Source organism: Acanthochromis polyacanthus, chromosome 13, assembly GCF_021347895.1.
Source record: "Acanthochromis polyacanthus isolate Apoly-LR-REF ecotype Palm Island chromosome 13, KAUST_Apoly_ChrSc, whole genome shotgun sequence".
NCBI lineage: Eukaryota > Metazoa > Chordata > Actinopteri > Pomacentridae > Acanthochromis > Acanthochromis polyacanthus.
Window position 1 is genome coordinate 27,795,572 of NC_067125.1, and position 22,124 is coordinate 27,817,695.

The 22,124-nt window shown below is 40.1% G+C and overlaps 3 protein-coding genes across 6 annotated transcripts in view; 1 reads left to right on the plus strand and 2 right to left on the minus strand.

Moving 5' to 3' along the window:
* LOC110947757 (rho GTPase-activating protein 42) overlaps positions 1-4,050 on the plus strand; it is a 65,286-nt gene extending 61,236 nt beyond the window's left edge. The window contains 4 exon segments of the mRNA XM_022189063.2: positions 327-483; positions 1,684-1,746; positions 1,855-1,934; positions 2,620-4,050. Coding sequence (XP_022044755.2) covers positions 327-483; positions 1,684-1,746; positions 1,855-1,934; positions 2,620-2,708 — 389 coding nt within the window. The 3' untranslated portion in view covers positions 2,709-4,050.
* Positions 3,673-10,112, minus strand: pgr (progesterone receptor). Of its 2 annotated transcripts, XM_022189067.2 has the most exons (8): positions 8,560-10,112; positions 8,051-8,160; positions 7,061-7,177; positions 6,475-6,780; positions 6,027-6,171; positions 5,747-5,877; positions 5,228-5,385; positions 3,673-5,129 (listed from the first exon to the last, which is right to left on the minus strand). In XM_022189067.2, the coding sequence occupies exons 1-8, from the start codon at positions 9,438-9,440 to the stop codon at positions 4,974-4,976; spliced, it is 2,004 nt and encodes a 667-aa protein (XP_022044759.2). In that variant the 5' UTR covers positions 9,441-10,112; the 3' UTR covers positions 3,673-4,973. The 2 variants fall into 2 exon arrangements, with proteins under 2 accessions (XP_022044759.2, XP_051813654.1); XM_051957694.1 differs by lacking the exons at positions 8,051-8,160; positions 8,560-10,112 and having other exon boundaries at positions 7,061-7,405.
* A 1,515-nt stretch (positions 10,113-11,627) lies between these two features.
* trpc6b (transient receptor potential cation channel, subfamily C, member 6b) lies at positions 11,628-21,298 on the minus strand. 3 transcript variants are annotated; one of them, XM_051957678.1, is made up of 13 exons: positions 21,102-21,298; positions 20,675-20,772; positions 18,940-19,708; positions 16,675-16,860; positions 16,353-16,517; positions 15,732-15,948; positions 14,944-15,171; positions 14,298-14,562; positions 13,938-14,133; positions 13,505-13,711; positions 13,274-13,330; positions 12,862-12,937; positions 11,628-12,763 (listed from the first exon to the last, which is right to left on the minus strand). In XM_051957678.1, the coding sequence occupies exons 2-13, from the start codon at positions 20,722-20,724 to the stop codon at positions 12,597-12,599; spliced, it is 2,583 nt and encodes an 860-aa protein (XP_051813638.1). In that variant the 5' UTR covers positions 20,725-20,772; positions 21,102-21,298; the 3' UTR covers positions 11,628-12,596. The 3 variants fall into 3 exon arrangements, with proteins under 3 accessions (XP_051813638.1, XP_022044762.1, XP_022044763.1); XM_022189070.2 differs by lacking the exon at positions 20,675-20,772 and having other exon boundaries at positions 21,102-21,296; XM_022189071.2 differs by lacking the exon at positions 21,102-21,298 and having other exon boundaries at positions 20,671-20,772.
* Positions 21,299-22,124: the final 826 nt, after the last annotated feature.

Below are 22,124 nucleotides of genomic sequence, written 5' to 3' on the forward strand. Positions count from 1 at the left end.
TCGTTAAGCAACGCCAGTTTGTGCTCGCCTGTAATTAGTCCATTTATTTTGTTTGCCTTGCGGTAATGAAGTGGAATCTCATGAAAATGTCGCTTGCAGGATGGAATTCATAAACTGTAGTTTTATTGTTATGATTTACTCCTCCATGGCTTTTAGGAACTGACAGTGCACCCGTGATTTAAGGGGCTTTTTAACAGCAGTGTTAAAATATTATTTCCGTGTTTCATTTTCTGGGTTGTTCTGTTCAGTGTGTCAGCTGTATTAGACTTTTGTGTTTTTGTGTTACTTACAAGGAGACTCAAGTTATTATCTGTGTGCCCTTCAAGGCCGCGGGAGCTGCTCTGGATCTGTCCATAATTTGTCAACACTGGAGTCCAAAGAGGGTTTAAATCCTGCTGAGCACCCGGATCTTCCACCAAAACAAGTGATCCGCCGCAGGATGGACACCTCAGTCAGCAACGGCTACCAGAGACCTGGCTCAGTGTAATGAGTTTTTAAAAACTAATAATTTCACTCTCTTTAAATGACTCCTCCTGTTTCCAATGAAGATATCACCTGCAGTGTGATGTCATCCATGCATATTATCTTGTGGGCATTTTAGTCATTACTTTTATTATTAAACTGGTGTTCAATCAACCGGCTGGGAGGAAAGTTAGCAATCATTCAAGCTTGTTTGGTTTTATACAATAGTAGATCTAAGTTCTTTGTGAACAAGCTATCTAAATGCATCACACTGGCTCTGAGAAACTTTTTTAGACACAATGATGAATTTATAAGTGAGCAAGATCCAAAATGATTATTAACGGCCGAGGCAAACCAAAATTTGTGGGTGTATATATACAGTATATACATTATGCAGTTCATGTGCCCCCACAAAATAACTACGAGTCAATAACGCTCGAGGACAACGGTTCAGCAACATTTCTTCCTGTCTTCCTCCCCCCTTCGCTGTCTCTCCCCTCTGAGTCGTCAGCCTCCTCCTCCGTCTGTTTATGAGCATTGAGAGGTCTCCAAGATCAGATGAGTGTGTGTTCAGAGAGTTATGTCTTTTCTGTTCTGGTGGGAGAGCTGGCTTTAATTACACTCTGCCTGCTCTAAGGGTTGATGTGACCCAGCACCAGTCTGCATTCGTTCTCTCGAGACGAATAGATTGTTTGACTTGTCATGTCTGAGCAGCCTGTCACACGCTCTCTCTCTCGAGTCGTTTCCCTGTATTGCACCCGCCCAGGCTGCCCTAGGCTCTGCTGTCCCCTTGACTCTGAGGCTGTCGTGCGCGGGGTCAAGTGCAGCCTTGTTATATAGTTTAACTCAGCACCGTGCTGAAGCCAAGTCCACCCGGAGGAAGGAAACCTCCTGTATTGTGTCGTTCTGCCTTTCACCTCATTCTAAACAATGAAATGCTGTCATGGCTGAGAGAAAGTGGACAGATTTGTTTTGGTCAGAAAAGGTCAGACGAGTTGAATTTCTTGCTCATATAATACGTGTTAATGAGAAAATAGTATATGATGTTAAAATAGATGATTTTTTAAAAATAAAGGACAATTTTTCTGACTCCGCATCATCTGATCACAGGGCCTATTTGTGTTGCGATGACATCATTTCTGAAATACTCTGTTTTTGAGCTTTATATGTTAATGGCATCCTTTAAATAATGACGCGCTGCTGTTTTTCTGATTGTTTCAGGGTTGCTGCCCGAGCACTGCTTTTTGAAAATGCCTCCTCTTTACAGTCTGCACCAGCTGGAAGGTGCTGCAAAGACATGACACACATCAGTTTAAACCAATTCATCCCACTCCTCAAAATCTTCTAATCTCCGTTCGTATGACGTTGCCTGTTTTTGTGTTGTGTTTATAGAGAGGCCAAGGCGATGTATTCCTGTGAGGCAGAGCACAGCCACGAGCTCAGCTTCCCCCAGGGGGCGCTCTTCTCAAACGGTAAGCAGAGCCAGAACAAGGCAATTTTTTCTTCAGTTGACATTGATAGTGCAGATGTGTTCACCTTATACCTTCTTACGTGTGTGTTTTGTATACTGACAGCTTACAGCAAGGATTTGATTCTTACTGTTAGTTACTTGTCACATAAATATGCTCCAACCCTCGTATACGCACCACAAACCCAGTCAGCCTCAGGATTTTTATTGCCTCTTAGTTTTTTTTCCACTAAGAGATGACTTGTCCCACAACCAGTCCAGGCAGGTCACAGTAACCTAGTGATGGAAGGCACCAGTGCCTGTTCCCTGTTAACACAGCCAGCAGAGCCAGCAGACGAACACAAAAACGTCAACAAATGCTCCCTTCCATTTACGACAGTCTTTTATTGCTCTCCACATTAACAAACCATTTTTCTCTGCATTCTTATTGAGCACATCTCGACTGGTCTTTATTAAAGCCTTTATTTTAGATCATCCCAGCAATGATTTTCTTTGTTATGCCGTTTATGTTCCTCTCGACTACATTTACAAGGCAGAGTTACCCTAAATCTGCTCCGATCTGCTGTTCACCAAGTCATAAAAGTAATGTCGTCAAGTACAGGTTAAGTGATTCAAATCAGCTTACGTGAGATCAGGACTCTGCATCTGTTTTCTCTTTAACTTTTTTTTGTCCCTCCTTTGTCTTGTAGTCTACCCCTCTGTTGAACCAGGCTGGCTCCAGGCAACATACGAGGGAAAAACAGGGTTAATCCCGGAGAATTATGTTGTCTTCCTCTAATGGGTGGTAAACAATGCATCTTTTTCATGGTATCCATGAAAAAAATAATGAATATACAATATGGTTAATTATTGTGATAGTCCTTTTATTGCTGTTAACTGGTTTTTAATATTTTTTTGAACATCAAATGCAATTTTAGCAGGTATCGAGTGGGGCAGTAACTGCTTTAATCAAAGTGCAAACATATAGCTCCTTTTCCATAATTACTATGCAGAGTTTCAGAAGAAATAGGCATGGCATTATTAATCCATGTAAGTATATCACCCATTGACTGCACTGATGTTCTTAGTCTCTGTATTAGCCTACAGAATCACAAAACAATCATATGCCATTTCACAGAGTTTATTCCCAGAAATATATTGTATAATCGTTTAACTTCCCATTATTATGAACATAGAGCCTTTATCAAGTTGTTAATTGAAATCTATTGTCTCATAAACATGTTTTTATTAACTGTAATTGAACAAACTGTGATTTAAAATGAGGACAGTAATCTAATCTATTAGAATCTAATAGAAAAAAAACAGCGTAATGGGTTTGCACCTTAACTTTCATGTTTATGGATCACTGTTCATCCACTGAATCTGCTCACTGCTGCAGCGCACTTTCTGTTAGCTCCACGGTACTGTACTGTACATTAAGGCTCATATCTTTTTTTTTTATATTTGCTCATCAAAAATAGTTGCTTCTCATACTGTTTATTACTATTCACTGTCACATCAAACATATGCCATGTGTGAAAATGTGTTTTTATAATGAAAAGTACATGAGATGTAACCTGAAGCTTTAATGTCTGTGGTGGTACTGTATTCGCTGGTACACTGGTGTACTAGCAAAGACAGCTAGATAATGTTATTTCAAAGATGCCATTTAATAGTTAATATTCTATTTCTGTCACAACATTACCAAAAGAAAAGAGTCCATAATCATTTATACAGTGAATGTTCATGATTTTTTGGGGGGATAAGATGAAAGAAACGAAATAATAGTTTAAAAAAAATTTCGCCCTTGAGTGATTACAAATTGTAAGATTACTCAAAAGTCAAACTTGCTTGTAATTGTCCAAAATGTATTTGGGAGGGTTTCTGAGAGCCTCTCTCATGCCAAGATCAGGGTGTTCTTTTCCATTTACATCTCGAAGAATGTGATGTGACCTTGAACAGAAACGCTGGACGAACACTCCCTTACAGTCTGAGTTTTCTGGGGCATATCACGGAAATGATATTCATATCCTGAATATGTAACATCCATTTATATATGGGAAGTTTGTTCCCTTGCAATCACCTGCTGTATCTTGACAGTGCGTAAACATGTCTATAAATAAACAGTGTGATTTATTAAACCTGTCTCTACTTCTTTGTTACAGGGAATGATTGATAAAATAGGGCCCTGCAGATCCATAGCTAGATAAATTTTTGCTTTTTATTGTATACTTTTTATTCTGTCAAGGCAGCAATATATTACATCTCCAGTCCCATTTGCTACTCAAAAACTTAGTGACTTAAATGTGATCTGGTGTAAAGTTAAATCTTGGGATAAGGAGGGTGGGATCAGTTGTTGAATCACTGCAAGGGGATTTTGTAAGCTTGTCAAATCAATTTTCACTTTTGCTTTTTTTTTTTCATGAATTACTGCACTGACTTGAAGTAAAGCTGTCACACACATCCATTAACATCTGTCACTGTGTATAATTTGATGCACATTAAAAGAAAGTACCACGTTGGGGTAATTTACTGCCTTGATGCAGATGCCAAGTTGTTTCTAATTCACTTACACTTACTGTAAAGTTTTTTTAGAGAGATATTTTAAGCTTTGTCTCCTGATATGTACAGTTTTCCATGAATTTATGTGGCATGTTGCGTGATATTCTGCATCGGTGCTTTACTAAGAAAGTAATTTTAGTTCGGTTCATTGTAGGTAGTTTTTTTTTCTTTTGTGCAGCTTCAGTACAAAAATATCAGCATCGCTAATGGTTTCCTTAACCTACTGTACACAAGTTATAGGACAGAAAATGGTGGATAAACCAGAATTACACGGAGGAGCTTCAATATCTAATGCCTCTGCATTTTTCATTTTTAAGATATTTATCTATTAAAAACAGTCTGAGGAAACATTCATTTTGTGTCACCTCAAGGAAATAGCAGGGCTTTTTGGCAAAGTACAAATGCCAGATTACATTAATGAAGACTATGAAGAATCCAGTGACTGTGATGACTAATCCATTCACAAGATGTCTCCACAGAGTTGGGATGTCTGCTGGCCTTGTCACTTGGTGTGGAATAAGAGGGGCCTCACCATTCCTGCCAGGACCTTGGGAAGCTGGGAGGCGATGACCTCCGTCATCATCTCTGGGAACTCCACTTTCATGGTGTCTGCCTGGATGAAGGTACTCAGACAGAACAGGTTGACCTTCTTCACTATCTGTCGGATGGGAGACAATTGAACAGAGGTTTGTGGTGGTACTTATTAAAGTAGCACAAATCAATGCTGTTGTACTCAGCTCTGTGAAGGAAGCCTACATCATGCATGGTGTCCATCAGTTTGGTGAGGTGGTAGAAGCGCTGGGAGCTGGCCACCACACCCTTCTCCCTCATCTGGATCGCCTTGCTCAGCTCACGGATGTAGTTTTGTCTCATTTCGTCAAAGGCTGCCTGACTTTTGAGTCCTTCAAGAGGCACTGAAAGCAGAAAGGTTGCACTTTTATGCACTTGTAAATTTATAAAAAAGTATTTTTCTGTTATAAAAATTGAACAAAAACTGAGTAACCGTTACAGAAGTACCAGTTAGCAATTATTGCTTTGGAATGAATATGCTGCTATAAAAACAACAATGTTTTTCAGGCACTGCAGAGGTAGGACTTGATAGCAGTTGTTACTTTAAACTTGTCAAGGTCCAGGAACCTTGTACAAAATTCCCTCTGATGTGTTACTGTACCAAAAGACTGTCATCAGAGCTTCACATCTCTGTTTGCAACACTTTATACTCAGTGTGGCTAACTCAAAGAATAAAATACCCACAAGGGAATTATTAATACTTACCTGTGTTGAGTAATATTATGGCTTTCATGCAGAGAAACTCCTCGCGGGTAACTTGAAGATTTGCAAACTCCTGAGGAATAAACTGTATGGCCAGGCAGAGGTCATAAATCGGAGATCTCCTCATTTGTTCCCTGACAGACAAAACCATAAAAACGTTTGTTTGTGAGCAATCAAGAATCTCTTTTTCATCCAAAACTGCACTAGAGTCAAAAATTCTGAGTTATGAATCATAATGTCACAAAACCCAGCTTAAATTGCCTGTGTGATTATAGTAACTTACTGACTGAGAACCAGATCGGGCGCAAAGTATAAATATTCACTGGTGACATTCTGAAAGGAGCGCCAGCCGAGGGAGAACACCATGAGGTTCATCCACGAGTACTGGATGAGGGTCATCTGATCAGTGATGTGAAGATTACGAAACCCTTGGAAAGAAAATAAAAGCCTCTATTACAGAACATTTGAACAGTTATTTGCTCCCTTGTGTAGTGTCATAAAACCTTCCCAGTAATATTTTTCCCCCACTTTTATCGTATTTTTTCAAATTTATGCAAGTCGTTATTATACCGTTTCCTGTCACCACTTGGAATCACTTAAATCAATTATTCATGGAATTACAAAGCCCTCTATTACAGTCTGTATTTAAGTCTGAGACCTTCAGTGAGACCTGCCAGTGTGGATCGCCATGGCAACAACCGTGATGACCCTGAGATGCAGAGAGTCGTTACCTGGCAGGGACTTGGACCATTTGACGATCCAGAGCAGCTGTTTCTCACACAGCCGGTTGAGACTGTTGAGCAGAAGATGGGGAACATCGGGCTGAGAGTTGTCGTAGCCAGAGTACACGATTTCTGGTTCAATGTTTTCCAGCACGCTGATGATTTGCTGGGAGAGTTGAAACTCATGGATGCCTGGTAGGCAAGCCATGGAGGTCAAGGCCTGATTGTCATTGGACATGGCCAAATGGGACTGGAACATGAGGGCCGGGGCCAAACCCAAGGCTTTTAAGGCCCCAAAACGCTTCAGCTTCCTGCCTGTGACATGGATACAAGGCCTGGTTAGGTCTGATGAGGAAGGGCTCAGTTCGTGGCAATTAAACATTTGCAGTGAATTACATTTACATTTTGAGTTGTAGCACTGTTCAAAAGTTTAATCCTTCTGCTTACAAAAGTTTAATTTTGATTTACAATTTGCTTTTTTGTCATGCTGTAAACATTTTAATTGGCAATCTATCACAAATCGGTTTCATTTCTGCTCTACAGGTGCTTTAGCCAAAAAAAAACAAAAAACAAAAGGAATACAATCAAGCGGTACCTCCGAGCATCATTCCTGCTTGGTAGCACTTTCGGAGGCGGCACGCCGGGCAATTTTTCCTCCGAATTTTGTCCACAATGCAGTCATTCCGGCCCGCACAGAGATAGCTGTGATGGCCTGTAGAGTGAATGGATCGATACAGACAACGCACACAATGTTAACAGCACTTGATTGCCAAACATGTAGGGAGCATGAGAGGCACATAACGAGGACGGAAAAAGTGTTGAAAGGCTCTCGACTATTAGCATGGCTACTCCACTCCACACCGAGACAGCATTCTGAGAGATCTAAAGAAGAAAATTAGATAGAGGCAAGGCTGTGAGGACAGAGTGACATGGCCATGGAGAGACATAGTGGCTCTAATATATCTTGCGTTGCCAGATAACAAAAAAAAAAAAAAAAAAAAAAGAACATGGTGAGCTCTGGTCAATGTGATACTGTTGCCGAGAATCTTTAACAACCACCATCAAAGGTCAGTTAATGTTTTTTAGTCAAGATTCAAGAGTTTTTCAAGTGTTGGGTATTTTTGTTGCTGGTCTTGGAGTTTATTTTTTTAGGAGCAATAAAATAAACTAGCATTAGAGCCACATTTATCATTTGTAGGTACCAGGAAAGTCATTTAATATACATCACATAGTATTTTAATGGAAAAAAAAGTAACAGAACACAAGTAACAGGAAAATACAAAATGTGTAGTACTGTATGAAGTAAAGAGATGAACATACAGCTGAAAGTTTAACAGTCATTCAGGTTTGTCCACTGGCCAGACACCAAAATACTTTTTGAAATGAAACCAGATATAAAAACAATGCACTTAAGCTGCCTGATGCACTCAGTGAATTCCCCTTTTGGAACTGTACCAAAACAAACATGGGCGGAAAGCATTTGATAGACATGATGCACGATAGCAAAAGAAAAATGATCCCATCACTTACGCTGGGAATGATTGGAAAATAAGTTGAACATTTTCATAAAGCTGTCTTCACTTGCCTTCAACTGCTCTTTTAAAAAACACTTTACAGCTCCCGCAGGTCAAGACGCTGTAGTGGCAACCAGAAGCCTCATCTCCACAGATCACACACAGTCTTTGAGGGGGCATGCTGGAGAAAGAAACACATAGAAACTGAAGAGCTTCTCTATAAAACTTCCACAGTCCGTCCCAAGTGTTTATATAGAAGGAACATACTGGATATGTACTCATTAAGCTTGTACACAGTGTTTTAACAGAAGACAGATGAAAGTCTAGATTAAGAAAAAGACTGAGCAGAAGAGACTGTTGTCTTCTTTTTTTGTTACTATCTCAGGCTCAGAAATGTTGTCTGACTCATAACCGGGCTAACAATTTGCTGTCTCCCAGGTCGTAAATTTTCTGATCTACACTTTATGCAAACCTAACTCACATGAGTAGGCCTTTGTAATAAATTTGCTTTCATATTGCTTTTGACACAGCTTTGATTAACAGTGCAAAGTTCTATTAATAAGTGAAAAATAGTTGTTACCCGGGGAATGCAGAGAAAGGCGATGGGTTCCTCTGAGACAGACCCTGGTTCTGGATAACATCATAGCTGCTGGGTGCAAACGGGTCACCGGCAACTGCTACAGACTGGCACCAGTACTGAGGCTCAGCTGGAGACGTCTGCGTCTGCCAACGAGCAACTTCACTCCTGTACATTGCCACCTGTCCTGATGTCTGCGCGCTGCCGTCAAAGTTGTTGACCGTCTTCCCAGGCAGAGCGCATCTGGAGTCGGTCCTAATCGGGTTGCCTAACTGGTCTGACTGATTTAGGTCGATAAAAAAGTTTGAAGAGCCCTCCAACCCTGATCTGGGAACCCCTGTCGCCGGCGTAAAGCTTGTGGATTCAACTTCGCTCAGGCCCAATTGTTGCTTCCGGTCAGTGCCACAGGTGTCGAGAGCAGAAATCTCAGGCGAAGGATCAAAGTTTGGACAGGGGGTATCCATAATCACTGAAGCTTCCTTTTCATCCTTGATGAATTTACACGCTCCGCTTGTTGAAGAGAGGCTCAGACTTGCGCCTGGCAAACTCTCAGATGTGGCCACGGCCGTCCTCTGAACTTTGACTAAATCTTCCCACTGGACGCCGTCACTCTTAAAAAAATCACTGCCACGGTCATAAAAATATTTTGGAGGAAGCGAGGTATCAAGACCGGTGAAGTCTTTGAAAACGACGCAGTCGCTGCTTGGATTTAGTCCGTGGATCATTGTGCCAGCGTTTCCAAAATTACGCACAGAGGAGGACGCAGATAATTTAGTATTAGACTTACTGTAGCCAGCTTCCATCAAGCCGCTTACTCCTGTATCAGTAGTATCGGCGATAGAAGTACTGATGGTGTCCATCTTTCCGTTTATTTTGCTCTCCATTTCCTGAAATGCCCGGCGCGCACAGCTAAGACTGAAGCGCACCCGGAGGCTGAAAGGTGTGTGATAACTTGTGGCTCAAAGACCTTCCTGTAATCCTCCTCCCCGTCGAGAAAGGCTGTGACTTCTCCTTTCTTTCACAAGGGGTCTAATCCATTTTTTTTAAAGTCAGAAAGGAACCATTATCTTGCTGAAAGCGTAATTATAATATTTCTCCAGGAATTAAACCGATGCGTAAATTTGGCACATTTAACAAAAAGTCCTGATTGTGGTTGTGGGTGTCATGTTTCAAAGTTGTATGGATGTTCTTTCCTCTTGTCACAGATTTCCAATATTCCTTATTCTAAATACATCCTCCACATGATGCCAGAGGAAGAGTCAATGCAGAGCCATGCTAGGAGACATGTATGGAGTTGAATTGCACTAAAACGAGACCCAAAGTTTAGTTTCCCAACGAGGAGAATGGAATCACAGTGCCAAGGGCCGTTAGTCTCCGCCCCACAATTCATAAATGAAATGCAACATGATGACATGTTTAGCCAATTAGAAAGTACCGGAACCATAAAGTGTATGATGCTTTCACCAACTTATCCTTAACAATCTTTTTTTTTTTTTCATTATTTCAAATGACTAGGCAGTGAGCTGTTATCTTATTAGGTTGAGTCAGCTGCTGAAATGTGCAGGATCTGTTTTCTGCTAAATATAATTATCCAATTCCATGTCTTTTTCAGTTATATATATATATATATATATATATATATATATATATATATATATATATATATATATATATATATCAATCCAATGCTGCTCAAGACAAAAAAAAATCAAGTTTTATTGTAAACTAGACCAATTGCACATGGAGGGACTTTAAGTTGAGAAAATCTTCTGTTTCGCAATCATCTATACATCTTAACCCTCAAGCGACCGAGTGAGGTCATTTATGACCCCAGCCATATAATTATATTTGCCATTTTTATATCTTTTATCCAAAAAATGTTTCCTTCCATGAATTTGTCAATCTACTTGTCCTACAGCTGCTCATAGTTTTTTGTAGAGATCGGCCAACTGGTGTGACAAGGATAATGGAAACTTGTCTGGGGTCACTTATGACCCCAGAAAGATGTATAGGTTTTTCACTATTGTAGGCCTTAGTTTTACTTATTTATTTCTACCTCTAATTGCTATATTTCAGTGTTTTGCAGTGCACTATAGCTGGCAGACCTACATTTTTAGCCACAGCTGCCCTGGGGCAGACTGACTGGCTGCCAATCCACTCCTACAACCCCTCTGACCACCACCAACATTACACAGCATACACATTCATACACCAGTGTAAGTGGCAGCACTGGAGGTAAGGTGGGTAAAATGTCTTGCATTGGACGAACGGCTCTGCCCCCTGAGCCACAGCTGCCCCTAATCTAAATACTTCTCTGCATGTTACATTGCACACATACAGACAAGATGTTTGTGTAGCTTTTGTTTTTATGTACTTTTGATTTACTGTTGAGGAAACAAAAGGAATAAAGTTTTAAAAGAAGTGGCAGACAAAGTGTGTCTACATAAATGTTATTGTGTTCTTACAATGCATCATATTGTTCATATGGTTTTACTTTAGCTCTGAGTCAAAAATGATTAAAATCCATGAATAATTACAGAAAGTTATTTTAGAATATCCATCTTAAAATGCAGTGGAGTGGAATAGGTAAGAAAGTACAAAAAAAAGGAATAAAAGTAGACATATTCCTGTGTAAAATGCAGTCAGTCATTTTAGTCGCTAAAATAGCTTGGTCGCTTGAGGGTTAAGGTCTCTGTGTTTTAAGAGTGACTCTCTCACTTGTTCTCATCTAATTTCCCTTTCTGCTATGAGTTAGATAACAAAAGTGCTTTTACTATTCCACATAATCAGCCAAGTTTGGATGTTGCTGATGCCTGTAATTATGATGCACACACAGGCCTTGGTCCTATCTCCTGCGTCATGTTGCTGACAACTGAGGGGATTCTCACACGGTGGCACTCTTAATTCTTAGATAACAGTCCTACATTCATATCTATGTGATGTGTTCTTCAAATGCTGTAATGGCCTGGTTTTCACACCAGACTTTTATCTGTAAATGAGGCTCGTGGTGACGACCAGCAGCCTTCAGTTCTTACATGATGCCATGTTCTTGTACTGTTGCAGTCAAAAAATGCAGACACATGAATGCATTTTATTGGATTTCATCACGTTCACCTTACAGAGCTTTGTGATCATTTCATCCATTATGATGCTTTAGTAGCATAGCAGTAGTAGTTGTGCCTGTGCCTTCCTTTTTCTTGACATAAATGCTTCAAAGTAGCTTTATTCAGGAGCTTGACAGCTTAAGTCTGGTGGTAGCTTTTAGTCTTCTGGTCTACTATGTGGATGTGAGCTGTTTGTCTACACGACAGGTCAGGCTGTTCTTAGACATTTGTCCTGCTTCACAGCATGTGTGAAAGAGCACAACAGCATCTGCAGCAAAGACTTTTCAAAACCTCTGTAATCCATGTAAGTTTAGATAAACAACATGAATTTTAATTACATTCATTAGACGTTATGCTTAGATAATGAACATTTTAATAAAACACACACACAAAAAATCTAACAAAGTTAATGTTCTGTTTATGCCACAGTCTTGTTGATTCATTTTTATAGTTTTGTTACTGTGAAAAGTAAGTTCTCATCAAAAGCTCTCATTTTAGGTGAATTACAAATTACCACTAACGTATTCACACATATGTTTTTCTATTTTATCTCAAGTGCTTTCCGCTTCTCTGCTCCAAATGGATAAATAATCTCTAAATCACATCAAATCAACAGCTGGCAACAGGCAGCATCATATGTTAGCAGTCAGTAGTGCGAGTAGTGTAGCAGAGCCTGAGCAGCAAGAAAATATTTCATTAGTGCCACCATGTGGTTAACTGTACTGATACAGGCACTGGAGAATAGAGCATCTGATGATTTCTTTTACACCAAAAAGGGAAACAATTTCTTAATGAACGCATAATATCTACTTTTAACAGGTAAGTTCTTGTCGAAAATATGAATTGTGTATGTAAATCTGTGCCTACGGGCCTTCAGCCAGACTGAATCTCATTAATTGCAATGTCCAGTAAGCACATCTCCAATATTTCCATGTTTTATGAAAGTATATCCATCTCATCCATCTTGTCTCTTTTCTGTTGAACATGCATGTCTTTTCCCAGCTGCCTGACCAGATCTCCCAGTGTTCTCATGTCACGGTTCCCCCTTTCCAGCAGCTCATAGCGGAGGCTTGAGATGTCCTGTTTGATCTGCTTCAATTCACCTGTGACACAGTATGTGAACAGTGTCAAGTGATGTTTTTTCGTAATTTTGCCATCAGCACATGAAAAGCGGTGCAACCAGACAACTTGCTGAACTCACCTTCGTTCACTTCGTCATTATCTTTGTCTCTCTGCGCTTTCAAGATGAATCTTTTGATGAGGCAAGTCATTATTTTCTGCAATGAAGAACAGACCATTTGAGCCTTCAAGGGACTCACTGTTTCTATAAAACAAGTTCTTCAGGAAGAAACAGCTGCCAACTTACTCAATGAACATGCTTGATTATACGCTACGCGGCAGTGACTGACACATTTTCTGGGTGGTTACTAAAATTTTCCTACAAGTATCTTAATGAGTCCTTCGAGTATAAGGCACTAAAATAAGTTACTGCCTTTGCATTTTTCATGTTCACTATGATGATAAAATTCTATTGAAGAAAGACAGCTTGTTTTCATTTAAACAGCTCAGTTGTAAACCAGTTTGTCAACACATGGAAATAAGAAATGCTTTACTTGGTGGCGCGTTGGACAAAGAGATTCATCCCCACTTGTAGCTTCCTGTCGCCTCAGCTAAGATAAGAAACATCAAACAGGAGAAGCGCAGTTAATGCATGTACACTTGGAGTTTTGTAGACATGTGAACACTATAATATGTATAACTGAAGTCTGTAGTCATTAACATCCAACAAAATTAATTCAGTCATTTCTTGCTTGAGAAATTCGTTTCAGCAGTTGTTGACTCACACTGTTAAGCTCCATCTCATCAGTTGAATTTTCTTTGCTTTTGCTTGAGGGTGCATTCCAGAGAGATTCCCTTATGCCCAGCAGGAGGGAAACTACAGATTTGGGGCTCGGTACAAGGTTGAAGGGCACGGGCAGTGTGCCACCGTGCTCAAAATAAGAAAACCAAAGTTTCGCTCTGGCGAATTTCCACTCAACATCGGCATCATCCTGAATAAACAGAAAAGAAAGGGTGATCAGGAGTAAGGAACGGAGAAAACATTTGAGAATGCTGATGAATTTAATAGTCAGTCTTGACATATATAGCCATTTTTTTTGGTTAAATTAACTCGTTATAAAAGCAATTAACATACAAAAAATGTTAATTATCGTTCATGAATACTGCATATGACACAAAAAGAAACATTAATTTAAAGAGAGGATTGTTAAGCTGTACCTCAATTTCTTGGAAGGAGCTGTTAAACATGGCAATAAGCATATTCAGCAAGACAACCACCATGATGATGTTGTACACCCCATACAGCACATAGCCTGTATTCTCAATGAACTTGTGGTTGATGTTAATGACCACTGATTTGACTTCTGACAATCCAAAGATGGCCCAAAATAACGTTTTAAAGCTCTCTTCAAGCCTGGAGGTACAGAGAAATGGGAATTAAATTAGTGCAGTGCAACCAATGTGTTCGCCTTGCATCGTATTAATTCAACACAGATGGTACCCAAAGGCGCAACGATAAAAGATTTAGCCATTTTACTAAAAGCTGCATTAAAGCAACAGTCTGTAGTTGACACTTACGTTGTAAAGGCGTCGTTGTGCTTAGCTCCAAGGTAGTACGAGTACAGATTGAACATTCCCACCATGAAAGCCACAAAGACTGTTACGAAGACCACCATGAATTTAAAGATGTCTTTTACGGTTCTTCCCAGAGAGATCTGCAGAGGTCCAAAGCTCTCATTGGCCGGCAGGATGTATGCAATGCGAGAAAAACTCAACACAACTGCGATTGCATAGAGGCCCTCAGAAATAAGCTGCGGGTCTGAGGGCAGCCAGTGAATTCGAGCTGGAAATAAAGAAATGCGGATTAGGATTACAGTTTTTATGCTGGAAAATTTCACTCTGTGAATATCGCTGCTGGTGTTCGGATTCCTAATATAAAGATCTAAATAGCCTTGATGTTTTTGATAATGACTTAACCAGAAAATGAAGTAGATAAAAAGCGCTGTGCAGATACTTTACTCAGCTTGGTGGTTCTGGCTCTCAAATTAAAAGATAATCACCTATGCGATTAATGTTTTTTCTGTAGATAAGTGTGCAGTGTAACTCTGGTGCAGCCTATCATTTAAATCTGAGGCAGAAAATCAAATCCATTTTTAACAACATTTAAAGTTCATTCTGAGAAACAAATGATTGAATCACTATTTATATTTGAATCCACACTTACCCAGCTGGAAATATTGTATCTCGAAGGGCAAAGTCTTGTTGGACAAGTCAGCGTAGTGCTTGTCAATGTAACACTGGGCAGAATATGCATGCCAGAAAGCCATTAATCTGGCAATGAAAGAGGTCATAAAAATGGCCAAAATACTAAAGTCAAGAAGGTTCCAGGGTTCTGAGATGTATTCCCTTAAGTCCTGCGACCAAATACCTTTGCATTCTTCCCAGATCTTCCCTGTCAGAGGAAAAAAAAAATCACAAATTTGATTGACAGCTACAATGTTTCTCTCTCAAATACTGAATAGATACAAACTTCATAAGTAAGATGTGAGTTGATAGTCAAAACAGGATTTATTATTGCTGTGTACTTGCAAAGCATAAGTCATGTGGCTGCAAAGTTTTACCTGTAGAGCTAACTGAAAGTGTTACCTTGCCTTTTTGTCTTTGGAAAGTCATTACCAGGTTGATTTATTATGGTTCATGTGGTAGGAATGCGTAATTATCTATGTGGGCAATTTCCTGCCGTGATAGATGTTTGGGGATTTATAACTCCTGAATGAGTCGTGATATCCTTGGCCCGGCATGCACAGGAGTGTGATGTAATTGTAAATGTAGGAGCCTGACTTGAATCATGAGAAGCAGACAAGACTGAGGGTCAGAAAAATGAGAGAGGAAAAATTTGCATAATGTAAAATATAGTAATTAAATGGGAAAGGAGTTGATGGGTGGTTGTGACTTGTATGCATTAATCAGGAAAACAGAGGATGGACTGGAAAGTATGTTTACACCAATGACCTATGACCCAAGATATGATGAGGATCTCCATCCAGGTGAACGGAGTGGTCTTCATACGGAAAAGCTGTGAGGGGTAATCACGGGTGGTCATGTTAGGCAGCAGTGACGTTCCCCCAAAGCGGTCTGCTGCGTTCAGGACCAACAGGCAAAGAAATATCATGAAGGAAGCTGCGTGGGCGACAAACTTCAGGAAAGGTCCGCACATGAGTTTCCCTAACTGGAGGAAGAGAATGATACAGAGAACATAATTTAACATTAGGATGAGCTGCACCACACTCTCAAAATCCATTCTGCATGTTGCTGGTGCAGCTTCTGACAGAAGCTAGCCTTTGTACCATGACATATAAATTAACAGTTAAGGCCAAAAGGTGAAGCTGTCTCATATGTAGCAGTGATTGAACCAGTCACCAAAAGAAAAACACATCTGTGAAAGAGTTTTTAGCCACTTGTGAACAAGAAACTCAAAAGAAAATTGACAAATCATTGTTGTACCAGTGGCCCGTTTAAACCTCCAACAAACACCTTGAAGCTAAGCCCAATGTCCATTCCTGTACTTCTATTAAAGGTGTCGCAAATGCTTTCTTAGATGAACATTAACTTGAACATGGTTTTGTGACTGACCTTACTTGACGGTGCTATCCAGTAAATGCATGCCAGGACAGGCAACCCAACAGCTACACCAAGCACAAGAAGAATTTTTACTGCTGTTGTTTGTTGACGTAGCCCAGTCAAGTTCTCATACCAGATAGAAAGAAGTTGCTGTTGGCAGTTTGGATGTGCCACAAACTGTTTCAAATAAGCGAGTTTGGTTTTTGTGTGGTTGTGTGCAGAAAGACAGACAGACGACAACAACAGCAAGAGGGAAACATATTACTCACATATTACTCACTACCTTTGTTCAACCACAAAAGTCGAAGATGCAAACAAAGAACTTCAAGCTTACCTTTTTAAGTCCGTATTTTATTGCCAGTTTTAACCTGATAAGATTTTGTCTGCTGCAGGTTTCAGAGCTTTGACGCGACTCAGTGTCCCCGTTCAAGATGGCCTCCACTTCCTCGGTGTTTCGACACAAATCCAGAAGCCCCACCACGAAATCTTTACACTGCATTGACAGTTTCTTGTAATCATTCTGAAAAAAAAAAAAAAAGCTAAATACTCTAATCTTTAAATAAACATGACAAGGAGCTAGGGCTGCACAGTGGCTCAGCCTTGCAGCTAGAAGATCCTGGTCTGGGCCTGGGATCTTTCTGCATGAAGTTTGCATGTTCTCCCGGTGCATGCGTGGTTTTTCTCCGGGTACTCTGGCTTCCTTCCACAGTCCAAAAACATGCTGAGGTTAACTGGCAATTCTAAATTGTCAAGTTGCTTGTTTGTCTCTCTATATAGCCCTGTGATAGACTGGGGACCTGTCCAAGGTGTCCACTGCCTATCCCAGCTGACTTGGCAGCTGGGATAGGGCCAGCCCCCCATGACCCTAATGAAGTATACACACGTGGACAAAATTGTTGGTACCCCTCAGTTAAAGAAGGAAAAACCCACAATTCTCACTGAAATCACTTGAAACTCACAAAAGTAACAATAAATAAAAATTTAGTGAAAATTAAATAATCAAAAACAGCCATTACTTTTGAATTGTTGATTAACATAATTATTTAAAAAACTAACTAATGAAACAGGCCTGGACAAAAATGATGGCACCTCTATAAAAGATTGAAAACTATTTGACCAGAGTGACATGATTAACTCAGGTGTGTCATTTAATTGACATCACAGGTGTTTCCAAACTCATAATCAGTCAGTCTGCCTATTTAAAGGGAGACAAGTAGTCACCCTGCTGTTTGGTGAAAAGGTGTGTACCACACTGAACATGGACAACAGAAAGCGAAGGAGAGAATTGTCCCAGGACATCCGAAAAAAATTATAGACAAACATCTTAAAGGTAAAGGCTATAAGACCATCTCTAAACAGCTTGAAGTTCCTGTGACAACAGTGGCTCATATTATTCAGAAGTTCAAGACCCACGGGACAGTAGCCAACCTCCCTGGACGTGGCCGCAAGAGGAAAATTGATGACAAATTGAAGAGACGGATCGTTGGAATTGTATCCAAAGAGCCCAGAGCAACCTCCAAAGAAATTAAAGGTGAACTCCAAGGCCAAGGTACATCAGTGTCAGATCGCACCATTCGTCGTTGTTTGAGCCAAAGTGGACTTCATGGGAGACGACCAAGGAGGACACCACTGCTGAAAAAAACTCATAAAAAAGCCAGACTGGAATTTGCAAAAATGCATGTTGACAAGCCACAAAGCTTCTGGGAGAATGTCCTTTGGACAGATGAGACCAAACTGGAGCTTTTTGGTAAGGCACATCAACTCTATGTTCATAGACTCAAAAACCAAGCATACGAAGAAAAGAACACTGTCCCTACGGTGAAACATGGAGGAGGCTCAGTAATGTTTTGGGGCTGCTTTGCTGCATCTGGCACAGGGTGTCTTGAAAGTGTGCAAGGTACGATGAAATCTGAAGACTATCAAGGCATTCTGGAGAGAAATGTGCTGCCTCGTGTCAGAAAGCTTGGTCTCAGTCGCAGGTCATGGGTCTTCCAACAGGACAACGATCCAAAACACACAGCCAAAAACACCCAAGAATGGCTGAGAGAAAAGCGTTGGACTATTCTAAAGTGGCCTTCTATGAGCCCAGATCTGAATCCCATTGAACATATGTGGAAGGAGCTGAAACATGCCATTTGGAGAAGACACCCATCAAACCTGAGACAACTGGAGCTGTTTGCTCATGAGGAGTGGGCCAAAATACCTGTTGACAGCTGCAGAACGCTCATTGACAAATACAGAAATCGTTTAATTGCAGTGATTGCCTCAAAAGGTTGTGCAACAAAATATTAAGTTATGGGTATCATCATTTTTGTCCAGCCCTATTTCATTAGTTTGTTTTTTTAAATAATTATGTTAATCAACAATTCAAAAGTGATGGCTGATTTTGATTATTTAATTTTCAATAAATTTTTATTTATTGTTACTTTTGTGAGTTTCAAGTGATTTCAGTGAGAATTGTGGGTTTTTCCTTCTTTAACTGAGGGGTACCAACAATTTTGTCCACGTGTGTAGATAGTGGGTTGATAGGTGGATAGATGGATGATAAAAAGCTGTTTATTTTTTTTGGTAAAGTTCATTTCAAAGTTAAATACTGTACCTTGAACTCCTTCTCAGTGTTGGCCAGAACTGCAAGCTCATTGCTCAGTTCCAGAGCTGCCATCACTGGGTCTTCATTGGAGAGGCAAAGATATGCTGGACTGGCTAGACCTTTGTATGCATTGATCCGGGACTGTGAATGGCTGAAAGAGTCGTGCCTCTGCTGCTCGCTGCAGGTCATGCACTGACAGAGGTAGTCATGGGGTCGCTCTATACGGGCCCCTTTCAGAAACAGTATATGCACTATTTCATACTCATGGCACTGGGAGGCCAGTATAATGGGAGTAATGTCAAGAGAGAAACGTGTGCCGTCCTCATCATAGGAGAAAAAGTCATCGTGTGTCTCCACCTGGCCGGGGCTGTTAGTCAGCCTCCGACCGTCTGCAAAGGCCTCGTGAGTTAGTATGGCCTCTACTATGCGGGTGTAACCTTTACTGATGGCTAACAGCAGAGCGTCTCCTATTCTGGCAAGGTCTTTCTTCTTAAGGAGAAGCTTAGTAACTTCCAAATGCTCGTTGGCAACTGCCAGCTGCAGTGCATTCTGGCCCATGTAGTTCACACAGTTGACATTGAGGCCTGGCAGCTCTTCCAGCATCCGCCTCACCTCGGGAATATTGCCATATTCCACAGCTTCTAAAAACAGTTCCTCTGTCAGAGAAAGGCAGGAGGAAGAATGGGCATGAAGCAGATAACCAGCTCCTCGTAAAACTTGTCTGCGGGGTTTGGCTGCAGTCTGTCGTAGCATCATGCCTTTCCCATTATTGCTCCATCTGAACACAAGTAAACACATCTCAGTCACATGATAGCATTCTCACGGGACGCCAAATACAGATTGAAACTTTGTGAAGCTGTGACTGTTACACCAAAATGCTTAGTTTTCACTCCCAAAAACAAATCACTCCCATTTTAGGACGATTAGGATTTCCTACACTTTTCTCTCTAAGCAGATGCATTTTAAATCTATCTGCTTATTTATTATTTCAGCCCTGTTTAGATTTCTTTGGGAGTGAAATAGCAGTGATCCGAGCAGTGAATGGACAACAATGTCCAATGCACAGTTGGTCTCAGCTGAGTTATAACTCACACTACATGTGTGACACCACCCACAGTCTCATCATCTGCTCGCCTTCATTTCCTGGCATCACACTGTCCATCCACTCAGCCTCTGCCTGATAGCTGACCACATTTATTTTGCATTTCTGGAATACTAAACAACAATACCATTGTAAAATCATGGTAAACTTTTTAGCTGTGGCGTTCACCACATACCTGGGAAACAGATCTGCTCAGTACTACTTCACAAGAATCACTGCTTTTAATGCTAATTACATGTCGTGCCTTTGTCAAACGAGTAAATCTACTTTCTGCCTACTAATTAAATTGGGATAACATTGTTACCTCAAGAGCTAATCGCTTCGGAGCAGATGATAAAAGATGATGACAACACCCCTTCATACAGTCATAATTACAGTAAACAGGATTTTACATAACTAAGCAATCTAATGAGCCAATGCACTATATGCAGAATTTGAGTAGTGCCAAATGATTCATGTTTGACACCTAGTCAATATTAGCAGAGACTACATAATCTAAGAAGGGTGTCTTGCAGTTCAGCTAGCGAAGGTGAGAAAATAATAACTAAGGTGAAAACCTTAGTATGACCAAGAAAAAGAACATTTGCTAAGATTTATTGTCTTTGAACTGACATATCTGGTTGTTCCTCAAGGTTTACCTGCCTGGATCTCTGAGAAAGCCTTGTTATTTTTGTTATGTTGCACTTCTGCATCCTGACAGGCAGCTGGGATGTGGCTCAAAGAAGGTGGTGGGTCGGTGGCTAGTTGAGAAAGGAAAGAAAAGATCCTATGTGGCATGATAAACTAGAAATAACACTGATGCCGTATGTGTGCAGCCTTTTATCTCTTCTGCAAACAGGCTCTGTGAATGTCATGTTAGCATTTATAATACTATAAAAGAGTAACACATCAGTAAATATGTCAATGACAGATAAACTGACAAAAATAACAGCAATATTTTTCTTCTAAAGGATTTGCCAGCATTGATAGTATTCAAATGTTTCTCTGAAAATAAGGGACAGAATTTCATTATTCACATTATGCATCTCATGCTTTACAGAAATAAAATCTAAGAGGATGTCCCACTCACCTTAGAAAAAACTGGTCCTCCAAATGACTTTACTTTTTCTTTATAAAGTCCAAACGCGACCATCTGCACCTCATGTAAACCCTCCTCACGTCAGCCTCTGAACCACCTGTCAGACCCACTAGAATCCCACCTTGGATCTGGATGCTGACAGTGCTGCCTTTGCACGCCTAGTGGGCGGTTTCCTTGCAGAGTTTAGTGTTCGTACTGGAACACGATGTGCACATTTATTTCCTGATGAGGGGATTATGGTTATTTTTGTTAATTTGCAACTATGCCGGTAAGCCAAAAAAAAAAGCATGTCATTAAAGCAGAGCTGTGTTTAAATTATTTATTGGGTGTGACATAAATGGGGACAGAAGATTCTTGAAAACAATTTGTAATTATGAGAGTGCTGGCTGCAAGCAATAGCCCTACCATATATGGTGTGACACAGTGAAGACAGATTATGCAGTAGCATCCTGTCCATATGACAGCATAAACAATCAGAGGAAGAGCATATTCATTTTTCCAAATCCTCTTAAAACACGGTTCCATCAGAATACCAAAGCACCTTTATATAGCACTAGTACAGTATAGTACTTCAGCTATGCAAAAATAAACTATTATCAGGATCCAGACTGTTTAAATGAAGATTTTGACAATCCTCATAGTATATGAACATTTTATAATATGCACTAAACACAAGAGCCATTTATCCATATTTTTTCATTGTATTTTCAGTTTAAGTAAGTAAATTGTGTTTCATATTTAGGACACTTTTTAAAAATCCCTTTATATACTATTGTTAGAGACCAGTTAAACTTCTATAACTTATGTTTGTCAAAAATAAAATTTAAAATTCATATATATATTTTTTTAACTTTGAAGTAAATATGAAATGTGAAGGTGCTTTCAAATACGCTGCCGTTTTCTGACACTTACCCAAACCGTAAAAGTAAACATCGTCTGAAACTAACGGTATCTCTCTTTGCGGCTCTTCTTAACTGTTGAATATTTCTTCGTCACTTAATTTGATTTCCTTTT